This window comes from Mesoplodon densirostris, chromosome 1, assembly GCF_025265405.1.
Source record: "Mesoplodon densirostris isolate mMesDen1 chromosome 1, mMesDen1 primary haplotype, whole genome shotgun sequence".
NCBI lineage: Eukaryota > Metazoa > Chordata > Mammalia > Artiodactyla > Ziphiidae > Mesoplodon > Mesoplodon densirostris.
The window spans coordinates 8558299-8571163 of NC_082661.1; the positions used below are offsets into that span (position 1 = coordinate 8558299).

Consider the following 12865-nt stretch of genomic DNA (forward strand, 5'->3'; position numbering starts at 1 on the left):
GTAGCCTGTTCAGATCCTTTGCCCATTTTTCTACTGGGGCTTTTCTTCCTTACATATCATGGGTATTGATTTTTTGTCAGATTTAAACATTGCGGGTATCGGCTCTCAATATGTTATCGGTCTGTTCATGTTGTCCGGGGTGCCCTTTGTGGAATGTAAATCCTTTATCTCAATATAAGCAACTTCACCAATTATTTTGCCTTATGGTTTGTACTTTTGAGGTTTTATTTCAGAAGTTTTCCCCATCTCTAGGTCACAAAGATATTTTCCTATATTTTCTTCTATTATCTTCATGGTTTTGCTTTTCACATTTAGCTCTTTAATCCATTTGGAGTTTACCTTTTTGAGTGGTCTTAGGTAAGGATCCAGTTTTAGCTTTCTCCATATGGAAAGCCAGATTTCCCAATGCCACAGAGTGAAAATTCTACCTTGCATCATAACATTCTCACATTGTGTATTGTTCCCAGTACACATAAGTCTGTATCTAAGCTCTCTCATTTGTTATGTTTGTCTGTGGTCTGTTTTTGTGCGAGTACCATGCTTTCTATTTCTTTTTTCCCCCTTTTTTTCACCTGTGACTTTGTGATGTGTCTTAATACCTAGTTGGACAAGTTAAGGCTAGCTTAGCTATTTCAGGACTTTTTTCTTTCCATACATATTTTAGAATAACTGTATTGAATTTCTCAAAAATCCAACTAGATTTTTTATTGTATAGAATTTACTTATATTTACAATTAATTGATTTATAGATTAATATGTAGGGGTGAGAATAGAATCTTTATGATACTAAGTTATCCATGAAAGAGCATGGAATTCTATCTTGTCATTTGTTCAGGACATCATCAGGACAAGTTCTTTACTAAAATTTCAGAGTTGCCTCCTTACAGGTCTTCTGTATTCTTGGTTAGATAAATTCCGAAGTATTGATAGTTCCAGCCATAATTAGCTACTACTGTGAATTTATCTTATCTTGTGTTATATTGTCTGATTTGTTATCACTGGTGTACCGAAATGTTACTGGTTTTTAAAAAATTTATCTTTCATCAACTTATCTTGCAAAACTATGTCTTATTTTGCCTGATGATTCTGCTGGTGTTTCCTGGATAAATGATCAGATGATTAATCTTTAATAATAAAGATTTTTTCTCTTTCCTTCTTAAAGTTATACTTTTTTGTCCTTTTTTTCCCTATAACATCGTCCACAGCTTCCAGGACCATGTGAAACAATAACAGTGATGGTGGCCTTGAATCCAGTCTTAAAGGGAATGCATCTAAATTGATTCTATTAATTATAATGTTTGTTATAGATTTTTGGTACATAATCTTTATCAGGATAAGAAAGTTCCGTTTTATTTGTAGTTTGCTAAGAGTTTCTTTCCTAATTAGGTGTTGAATATTAAGAAATGCTTTTCAGATCCAGATAACGCATTGACAATTCATTGATTCAGATAATCATACAATTTTTGTCTTTTGGTCCATTGCTGTGATGAACTACATAGATAGGTTTTCTCCTGTTGAACCAACCTTGTATTCCTAAAACAAGGCTAGCTTTCTTATACCGTATTAAAAAATAAGCTGTTGGATTCAGTTAGCTAATATTTGACTCAGGATTTTTTTGCATCTGTATTCATAATAAAATGAGCTCATTATATTCTTTTCATATATTTTCATTCTGTGGTTTTAGAATTAAGATTACACTAGCCACATAAAATGATCTAAGCAGCTTTCACTCTTTTTCTGTTTCCTAGAATAAAACTGCTATGAGATGGGAATTTTGGCCTTTTAAAAAGTTTGGTAAATTCACTTGTAAAACCACTGGAACTTCTTTACAAAGACTGGCTGACTCCCATTTTAATTTCTTTACTATTGTTGGTCTCTTTGGGTTCTCTCTTGTGTCAACTTTGGCATTTTATATTTTTCCTAGGAATTTATTAGATTTTCAAATTTGTTAAGCTTATAATACTTTCTTGTTATATTTTTGGTCTCTATTCTATGAAGCTCAGTATCTTCTGGGATGTGGACAGATCAGAGATTTCTCCTGCAGAAACTGCAGTACAACCCCTGGTTTCGGGTTTGGTGGCATGATAATAAGCTATAGGTGTGTGTGGTCTTTTCCATTTCTGAGGCCTCCCTGAGTTTGTGGACTAAGTGCGTTTGGCATTGCTGTTTCAGAGAGTCCTGTACCCTGACAGTGGGAGAGAAAGTGGAAGGCCTGAGCTTCAGACCTTTGAAAACTTTTTTTCTGATCTAGGCTAGAGTGCGGCAGCCCCACGTGTTGGTGGTGGGCTGGGGGGACAGGAAAGAAGCTTCCTAGACTTTGTGTCCTGGTTTCTCACACTGAGTTCCTTTTCACGCAAACAGTGATTCCACAGAGATGAACGCTCCTTCTCTTTTAGGTTTCATGCATTAAGTGACCACAGGAGCAGCTCCAGAATTTCCATTTTGAGGAATTTAGATCCTAAGCAATCCCACTGGAAGAAGGGGCTAGAGATTTGCTGGCAGCTAAAGCCACCCCCAAGAACCCCTCGTGACTAGCACTGGGTGGGCCTGTGCCTAAGTGTATCTTGGGCCCCGTGATGGGTCAGAGACTAGTGGGAACAGGCTTAGATCTGCAGGAAGTCATTACTGCCCATCGGCCTGCAGAACAGGAGCTGAGGAGTGGGGCTTCAGGGCAGCACAAAGATGCAGCTACCAGGAGGACCCCTGGGGCCAAAGTAGGGAGGGACATGGAAGGGTTGGGGGGAGGAGTAGTACTCAGATCTCTCTCTCCCCCCACTTCCTATCTCCTACTGACACCTCTTATTGACCATAGCCAATCAGAAACCAGAGGGCAAGGATGCTCATTCCACAAGGGTCAGCTTTCAGGACGCAGACGACCGAGGGGGATAGAGATGGGAGCAAATGCACGGAGAGAAATCAGCACAAAGGTTAGATGTGATCATATCTGCAAATTGTCCTGCACATAGTAGGTGACCAAGAAATGCTGTATCTCCAGGGATACTGAGCAGCCTCTGACTAATCTGAGTTCAGTGTCTCCCCAAGTGTCTGTTGGTATGATTTCTTAACAGTTTTGACAACAGCATCTTATTGTTTACACATGGAATATCTCAAGCCAAAGCAAGTTTCCCCAGGTCAAACTAAAAATGAAATCACAGAGTAGAGACAATACTGAGGAGAGAAAATGAGCTGCAAGGGTACGGGACCCATGAACTAAGAATGAAGCTTATCAAAAGCTGCCAAATCTATAGAGTCTAGGAGTGAGAACAAACATGTTGAAAATTAAATATGAAATGGGTGATTATGTAGTAATGAGACTGAGGACATTACAAAGGACGCTGCCATTTAAACTACCACATCTCAACAGAGTGATGAACGGGAAAAACCCTCCAGCTTCGTAATTATAATCATCGTTGCCATAACAACTTAGTATCTCTCTTTGTGAGCAGCTATCTCGAGACTATATTTTTAGCAATGACTGTGCCTGAACGTGTATTTTTCTTTATATAGCAGCTAATTTTTCAAATTACCGATCTTAAAAAAAAATCCATTTCATTCTTTCTGAGTGTAAACGTCTCAGGGATAATTAGGGAAATGAGCAAGTGTGAAAGTTCGTTATGAAAAATGCTATAAAAGTATTGATGTCTTGACAACATTTGTTTCAACAGAATGTTCCCTGGCCCTGTACACTCTATTGTTCCTTGTCAAGCAGCTTAACATAAATCTTCTCTGTGGGGCTCATAAATATTTGAAAAATTATTAGCTCTGTGAGGTGTTTGAGGATTTTTTGACAAGTACAGATTTGTTGGGGAACAGAAATTGGCTTAGCAGAATCCTGAGTCTCAGGAACGAATGAATGAATGAATGAATGAACACTGGCTTACCCTGCTTAACAGAAATGCACATAAACAGATTCCCAACTGAAGCAAACCATGAGTTGACTTAAAAACAAAACAAAACACCATTTGAAGAACTCAGAAACCAGAAGGGATTCTGAGCTGCCATTCTGGTTTCCAAATTTGCCCCAGCTACTACACCCACCTGGAGGGGTTGCTTTCATAGCTTGGCAAATATCCAAGATTAGTTAGCACTTTACTAAGCTCCACTTACACTATTGGGAGATGAAAACAGCCGTTTGTTAGGGTCCTAGACTTAAGTTAAATAAATACATTATTCGGTTGAGAACAAAAAGGTCTCAGAAAAAAGCACTCTCTGCTGATGCCATGAAAGACCCTTACTCATGATTAGTCATGCAACAATGACTTACTGAGAATTTTCCATCTTTCTTGTACTCTATTGTGTCTGTAGAGAATGTGAAATTAGCAGATTATAATAATTACCAGTTTATAAAGATTTTATAGACACTGAGCAAGGGGCAGTGAAGAGTATGTCTTATCATTGTTGCTGGTTGGTGCACTGGGGGAATTAAGTTTGGGTGGGTGCGTGAGCCTGAGTCCTATGCAGAGGGGTTGGACTTATGTGAGATGGGTAAGCACTTTCGGTTTTTCAATAGGTGAGTGACATTACACATGGGTGTTTCAGGGAGAAAGCTGGTAGCTTCCCATGTGGGGTGAACAGCAAGTCACAGAGGCCAGAAGCAGAGAGACCTGCCAAGCAAGTGTCCCAGTAATCTGATGCGAGGCTCTGAGCAATGGACCAGGATACTGCCAGTGGGAATGGAGGAAGAGGTGAGTTAAAGAAGATGTGCCGGGGCTTCCCTGGTGGCACAGTGGTTGAGAGTCCGCCTGCTGATGCGGGGCACACGGGTTCGTGCCCCGGTCCGGGAGGATCCCACATGCCGGGGAGTGGCTGGGCCCGTGAGCCATGACCGCTGAGCCTGCGCATCCGGAGCCTGTGGTCTGCAACGGGAGAGGCCACAACAGTGAGAGGCCCGCATACCACAAAAACAAACAAACAAACAAACAAACAAAAGAAGATGTGCCCCAAGAAGCAACAGGATTCAGAGACGTGTCAGCGGTCTTAGAAGGTAAAGCATAAATGGGGCAAAGTCTTCATCTGGGAAGCTGAAGAATGAAGGAATCCTCCCTGGCAGATAAGCTGGGCTTGAGAAGCAGGATGCAGCTTGGTCAACAGGAGAATGAGATCAGCTTGGCCACCCGCTCTTCCTAAACTTCATGAACTCTGGCTGTGCCCTGCAAATTTCCAGGCGAGCAGCCCCAGAGATGGAGAATCAGAGGTAGACAAAGGCAGCTCCAGGAAGCGTGCAGCGGGTTGCTACATTGGCATAGTGCCAATTCTTGTTCTGTTTGTTCTGCTTGCTTTAATTATGTGCCTCTCCACGGAAAACAAACAAGCAAGCAATAATACAGAGAACAGTGATTAGTGGGATTCATTTCCTGATTCGAGGGATGTGCTGAGAATCACGTTTGAGTGGGACATTCTCTGATCCTTTACCAGACGCTGCAGAGGAGGTGTATGTTATTTTAGTTACCTAAGAGGTGCCAGGAAAGTAACACGTTTTCAGAACCTGTGGGTTTGCGGCCATCAAGATTCAGACTGCCTGACTTTAACTGTTGGATAAAGGCAGGAGAGAAGGATTTAGTCTGACTGCCACTAGTTTGCTTTGTGTCCTTGGGTGAGTCTGGGCCTCAGTCTCCTCCTCCGTAAAATGGGAGGGAGAAGGTTAGTCTCAAACTTTAACTGTATCAGAATTATGTGAGGAGCTTCTAGACGTGCCAGCACCCAATCCCATCTCTCAGGAGATCCTGCAGGTCTGGGGTGGGTCCTGGGCATCTGCGTGTTTAGCAGGCTCTGGGGTCTCTGGTGGAGGTAGTGCAGGGTGCAACCCTGCCTGGATGGAAGATTCCAGGTGACCCTCTCGCTTGCGCTTTGTACAGCCAGCTGGAACTTCTGGGTGTGTCACTTGCTGCCTTTTTGCCACTGAAGCCCCGTGTGGACTTATTTTGTTGTCTGGGGTGCCTGGCTTTAGATAAAAGAGCCCCTGTGAGTGAGCCCCGGGGGATATATCGTGGAAGAGGGTGGGAAAGCATCCAGAGGGGGTCATGGACCAGCCCAGCCCAGGCCTGCTTGGAGAGTAGAGGGAGGGGAAGGGGGCCTTCCTCTTCTCTCACTCTGGAGACCTCTGCTGGCTCTGGGTTCCAGAATGTCCTGGGAAGTTGAACCAAGTCCAAGGCCTCCTGGCCCTTGGGGATAGGGCAGGGCCCTGCCTCAGCCTGCCCCCCTCTCCCACCCACCCCCACCCCTCTCCATCCATTCTGCTTTGGCCTGAGGTCTGGGAGCCCAGGAAACCTGCCCTAAAGGATGGCCTGGTTAATTGGTCTGTGTGGGGACAATGAGAGAAAACCAGATGGCAAATGGGGGATGCCAGAGGCAGAGGATGGCCCAAGCCTGTTCACTGTGTGGGCTCAGAAGTGTGACTCCAGGGAAATGGGGAGGCCTTGCCTGAGTGCCCAGACCCAACTCATGGCACCCTGGAATGGTAGGGTCCACAGGGACTGGGAAGGTGATAGCCCAACCGAGAGTTGAAGGTCAGTCTGTCCCTGGGGTCAGCAGAAAGGCTCCCCAAAGATGTTTCTACCTGAATCCTGGGGATCCATGAACCGGTTAGCTTACATGGCAAAATGGCCTTTGCGGATGTGATTGAGGTCACCACCTTAAGAGAAGGGGATTATCCTGAATTATTTGGGTGGGTCCATCCAATCCAGGAGTAGAGAATTTTCCCCAGCTGGGAAGAGGGAAGATTTGGCAGAAGGGGAGAGATTTGAAGCCCCTGGAGGGACTCAACATGCCAGTGCTGGCTGTGAGATGTAGAGGCCACATACAGGACCAGAGAGAGGCTGCTGGAAACGCCTCATGGCCAGCAAGAGAAGGAACACAGCAGCACCCGGGAGTGAAGACTGGCCAGGCTGATGGCCGGCCAGTAAAGAGGATCTCAAGGCTACCACCTCCGGGAACTCACCTCAGCCAACACCTGTGTGAGCCTGGAAGATTCTTCCCCAGAGACCCCACTAGGGAATGCAGCCTGCTGATGGAAGCCTGGATTTTAGCCTGGTGACACCCGCTCAGACTTCTAACCTGCAGACCTGTACCATAATAAGTATGTGTTGCTTTGAACCACTAAATTTGTAGTAATCTGTTACAGAGGCAATAGAAAACCAACGCAGGCCCCATTTCCCCAACATCCCAGCCTGAAAGATGAACACAGAGTTTTCCAAGGACATAAGCTACTTTTTCAAAAGGTAGTGTGAGCTCCCTGCCCTGAAGACAGGAAGCTGCTCATCCGATGAACCAAATGCGCCCTGTGACCGCCAGGACGTCAGCCGTAGGGATGACTCCACTTCTCTCCTCACCCAACAGGGTCACTTCTCAGTCAGAAGCAGGGCTCCGCCCCCCCCCCCCCGACACTTTACTCCTCGGAACCCTGGGGACCTGGGTTCCTCATTCATAGCTCCTGAAATAGGATCATGGTCAGGTTGAGGAAAGGTCTGTCTGGCCGGTGGGGAACCCGTGTCTGATGTGGAGCCAGGGACGGGGTAGGGGTCAGGAGAGCTGGAGACTAGGCTTCGGGCTCTGATTTGCTTTAGGACCTTGGGCCGATCCTTTCTCATCGTCACGGTTCCCCAACCTGTAAAACGGCTCGAGGTTCCTTCTAGATGGAAACTCCTTTGAGTCTCCGGGGAAGCAAGCGCCCAGCACTGGCCGGCTTCGGGAGTGCGGGCAAAGGGGGAGGTTTGGAGACAGTTGATGGGGTGGAGGGGGCCCCCAACACCCGGCTCCAAGGGCCGGCCACCGCGGGGTCGGCCGGAAAGGGAGGGAGGAGGGAAGGGCGGTGCCGGCCCCCCTGCGCCCGCCCCGCGTCTGGGCGCGCCCCTGCCCGCCCCGGCCCGGCCCAGCCCAGCCCGGCCCAGCCCAACCCAGCCCTGAGAGCGGGTTACACGCGCCGCCGGCCGGCCGCCTCCGCGTCCCGTGCGCCCCGCTGTTGAGGCCGGCGCCCCTGCCCTGCGCCGCTGTCCGCGCCCGCCGCCCGCTCGGCGCTCCCGGCGACCGTGACCCTGCCCCGGGCGCGGGGAGGAGCGGGCATGGCCCGCCGGGGGGCCGCCGCGCTGGCGCTGGCTCTCGCGCTGCTGGCGGTGGCCCTGGCCGGGGCCGCGGCCCAGGGCGCAGCCGTCGAGGGCCCCGACTACTACGTGCAAGAGATTTGGAGCCGGGAGCCTTACTACGCGCGCCTGGAGCCCGAGCCCTTCTCGCCGCCGCTGCCCGCGGGGCCCGGGGAGGAGGAGCGGAAGCTGCGCACGTCCGAGCCCAGGCCGCCCAAGAAGGCGACCAAGCCCAAGAAAGCTCCCAAGAGGGAGAAGTTGGCTCCGGAGACGCCTCCGCCAGGTAGGTAACTTTCTGCGCTGCGCGGCCCGAGGGGGCGCCCGTGGCTGTGCGCCTGTCCCGGCGGTGGCCGCCGGGTCTGAGGCGACCGCTGGCTTCGCTGTCCGTGTGTCTGGGATGAGAGACCCGTGAACCTCCCCATCGCTGCCCCCCACCCCCTTCCTAGGCAGTGCACTGCGCATCCCGCGGGCCGCTCCGAGCGCCCTGGAACTTAAACCTGACTGGCGGTCCCCTCTCAGGTAGAAACAGACTGTGCAGTTGGGAAGCTGGTCCCAATGCCCCAAGTTTGAAATTTCCTGGGCAAAGGATCTTTCTGCCGGACACTTCTTCCTCCTCTGCCTACTTTTACAGTCTTCTCCCAGGACGCTTTCTTGAGAGTGAATTTCCTATTTGGCGATGTGACTACTTGGTCTGTTTTGGCACCTTGGCCTTCTGGGAGAGCTCAGCGGCGGGCCTTTCCCCAGGCAGGTTCCCCTCTCGGCTCCCTCCCTCCCGCTTTCCGTGGGTCCCTTGAATCCTCTGTCCAGTAGGGGCAGGATGGCAGAGCCTCTGTCGGGGAGCCTTGGGCTGCAGCTGGACTCCTGTGCCGAAGGAGGAGGGGTTGGGGAAGCCCAGTGGCGCCTGAAGCCGGCCGTCTATCCCAGCCTTCTCAGTTGCATCCCCACTTTGTGCCTGCCCCGTCTTGGGGACATGACTTCCATTTGGTTTCTTACACTCCTTGAGAAGGGGGACTTTCTCTGCATTGTCCCAAATGTTCTTTGCTCAAATTGCAGAGGGTTGCCGTCCTAGTATTTAAAGATTGAGGAGTGAGGCAGGATTGTGGCCAAATTCTCCGGCCTTGTAACGGTCTTCCTTGAAAGGGGATACACGCCAGTGGCACCATTACACAGCTCCTGGCATGAAAGGCATCACCTTTGTTTGGTTAAACTGTTCACAAAAGGTAGCAGCGAGGCAGTGGGGAAGGAGCGCGGATGGCGGCCCAGAACTCTCGAGTGTGTGGGCCCATCTCAGCAGCTCCTTTCCACTTACCTGGAGGGGGAGTCCTGCCATATTTCAGTTTGTGGGCGGCTCTGTACATCTGCAGGCAGTTCTGTGAGTTGTGTAACCCTGAAGAGAACCATCCGGAATTCCCTATATTTTCTGGGGAATTATGGACATTAAGATTTGTAAAAACCATACTGGTTTAGTAACAGGAATAGGAGTGGGAAAAGACACTCATATGTGTAGACCATCCGCTGCGACTTTATTTAGGAGATTTATGGACAGCCGTCTCATTCATTCTTTCAGGGGTTCTGAGGGGTGGGCATTCTTGTGACTTGACAGATGAGGAAACTGAGGTTCTGACCACGTAGGCAAGCTGCTTAGGGTCACTCGCTGGCCTGGGAGATCTGGAAGCCCTCCTCCTGTGCTTTTAACTCAAGACCTTTTTTGTTTGGTAGTTTGAATCAAGCTGGCATGTGTTTTTGTTTTTTTTTAGTATCTGCTACGTGGTTAGCACAGCACTGGGCATGGTGGGGGGAGGTGGGTGGGAGACACATTTGTTAGGTTCTGGTGTTTACTGGGGGGACGGCAAGGGGAGCATGGAAGAAGCCCCAGACCGAGAGTCTGAGGACTGCACTTAACGCCCGGGTCTGGGGCTCAGCACTCAGCTTCCCGGACCTCAGCATCTTTATCCGCCCAAGACGACTAGTGCCTGCTACCTTACTTGTCAGCTGTTTGATGAGCTTTTCAGCAAAAGCTTGCAGTGTGTCAGCTCGTGGTTGTGCTAGCTCTTCTGTGAGTTCTTCATAATTCTGCAGGTCCTTACGGAGAACCTTTCCAACATCAGGTGCTGGGGGAGGTCCTGGGGGAGGGGAGCGCAAGACAGCCCCGGCCCCACCCTCCTGGAACGCACCAAAGTTGGCGGCTTGGAGAAGGTTATTGCAGGTGTGTTGAGGGCTGCATTGCTGATTCCCCAAAATAAAAACAGGGCCCTGGAAATTCCAGAGACTCAGCTTCTGGAGGGCTGCCTCCAGGCCTCCTGCCTGGAGTGTGTGTTTCTAATAAATTGTGTGGGGCTTTTCAGAGCTCCCCGACTCTGACAAACAAAGTGTGACCTTGGTCAAATACTTTCAAGTCTGTTCTCCCCATCCCGCCTTTTTGGGCACTTGACCACTGGAACCTTTTACCCTGGACCCCAAGTGGGGGAGCTTGGTTAAGACTGACTTTGATGAGGGGGGGGTCAGTGATAGTTTGTGCAGTGAAATTGCAGTAAGAGGAGATGAGTTTGCCCCCCTTAAGGGGTGGCTTGACATATGTACTGCTCGTGATATAATAGAAGCATTCGTTTCTGTTTGTCGTGAACTTCTGGACTGGGTAGATGGTGGCTGCTACATACCAGGCACTGTCTAGACACTGAGGTGGGAGTGAGAGGTTAGATTTAGAGAAGAAAAAGAATGTGAAAGCATATATAATTATTCATTGAAAAGTCTGTCATGTGCTTTGTCTTTGCAGATGATGAAATATTTTCCAGATAGCTGGTATCTTGCATAAAGCCTGGGCTCAAGGGAAGATGGAAGGCAGATGTTCTGTGCATCAGGGTCTAGGAGGGAGTCTTGTCTGAATCCCATAGGAAGGTTTACTTAAGGAGCCAAGGGCGTTGGGGATTTGATCTTGGTGTGAGTTTGACTTTGCCCCTTGACTGTTCTTTCATGCTACCACAGAAATGTGCAATGGATGTCATGGGCTGACATTCTCCTGGAAGTGGCTTGGACAGCTGAATCCTTTGGTTAATTGAGAGCATTGCATTTTTCCACGAGTGGCTGACAGATTCCGGAGAAGTAGAGCCCTGATATGCTGAATAGGTGGAATCTTAAATTTTTTTTAAGTTTTTATTTGGAAATAATTATAGACTCACAGGAAATTGCAGAAATAGTGCAGAGAGATCCTGTATACCAGGGGTCCCCAGTACTGGTCCGTGGCCTGTTAGGAACCGGGCTGCACAGCAGGAGGTGAGTGGCGGGCGATCGAGGGAAGCTTCATCTGTATTTACAGCCGCTCCCCATCACTCACATTACCGCCTGAGCTCCGCCTCCTGTCAGATCAGCGGAGGCATTAGATTCTCATAGGAGCACCAACCCTACTGTGAACTGTGCATGCGAGGGATCTAGGTTGCGCGCTTCTTATGAGAATCTAATGCCTGATGATCTGAGGTGGAGCTGAGGCTGTGATGCAAGCGCTGGGGAGCGGCTGCAAATACAGATTATCATTAGTTGAGAGGTTTGACTGCACAGAGACCATAATAATCAATTGCTTGCAGACTCATATCAAAACCCTATCAGTGAGCGGCATGTGAAAGCAAGCTCAGGGCTCCCACTGATTCTGCATTATGGTGATTTGTATAATTATTTCATTATCTATTACAATGTAATAATAATAGAAATAAAGTGCACAATGAATGTAATGTGCTTGAATCATCCCGAAACCATCCCCCCACCCCCCGTCTGTGGAAGAATTGTCTTCCATGAAACTGGTCCCTGATGCCAAAAAGGTTGGGGACCGCTGCTGTATACTCTTTTCCCAGCTTCCCCCAATGATAACATCTTTTAGAACTACAGTAAAGGATTTCTTAACCTTGGCAGTCTTGACATTTTGGGGCCAATTGTGTGTGTGTGTGTGTGTGTGTGTGTGTGTGTGTGTGTGTCGGGGCGAAGGCTGTCTTGTGCATTGTAGGATGTTTAGCAGCATCCCTGGCCTTGACCCACTAGATGCTGGTAGCACCCTCCCCCGAGTTGTGACAACTAAAATGTCTCTAGACATTGTCACGTCACCAGTGGGTTGAGAATCACTGCTATATAAAATATCAAAGTAGGAAATTGACGTTGGTACAATACTTTTAACTTTTAGGTTACATTCCCTGGTTTTCACGTGTACTCATTTGTGTGTGTGTGTGTGTGTGTGTGGTTCTCTGCATTGTCTCACATCTGTGGATTCATGGAACCATCACCACCATCAGGATACAGAGCTCTGAGAGCCTTTTCTGTGGTGGAGTGGGACTCAGTATCATCACATTTCTGAGGCCCTTGTCGTGAACATCAGAAACTCCCAGAATTTTAGAACTTCAAGGAACCTAAGTGTTCATTGCATGCAAGTTCTTGTTTATTGCAAGATTCCGACAGTGGGCTGCTCGGTGTTAAAAAATGATTAAAGAAGACACTTTAGGTGATATAGACTTTTTTTAACGCTTTCATGAAATGGACAGTCTCCTTGTGGAGAATGGCAAAATGGGGCAGGAGGCAGGAAGCTTTTATAGGACAGAGAATAAAGAACAAGGAAGAAGGACATAGAAAACATCTGGTTGGCTGGGGTGACACCGTCCACTTTGTTTGGGGTGAGAAGAGCCAGAGTTGGCTTGGCATTGGGGAATTGGCTAGCTATTTCTGACTAAGAGGAGATTGTTAGGAACAGGAAGCTTATCTAAGTTTTGTTTCCTGATGTGGCACCCCGGGTAAGAGCAACTCCATCTTGGGCC

The 12865-nt window shown here is 48.3% G+C and overlaps 1 protein-coding gene across 6 annotated transcripts in view; it reads left to right on the plus strand.

The window, feature by feature from the left end:
- Window positions 1-7885: 7885 nt before the first annotated feature.
- CPXM2 (carboxypeptidase X, M14 family member 2) overlaps window positions 7886-12865 on the plus strand; it is a 134221-nt gene continuing 129241 nt past the window's right edge. For 3 of the 6 annotated variants that reach the window (XM_060098448.1, XM_060098451.1, XM_060098450.1), the window contains exon 1: window positions 7888-8358. In XM_060098448.1, the coding sequence (XP_059954431.1) occupies window positions 8058-8358 (301 nt within the window). In that variant the 5' untranslated portion in view covers window positions 7888-8057. Of the gene's footprint in view, window positions 8359-12865 lie in introns of all 6 variants that reach the window. The other 3 variants (XM_060098458.1, XM_060098468.1, XM_060098449.1) reach the window with 2 other exon arrangements.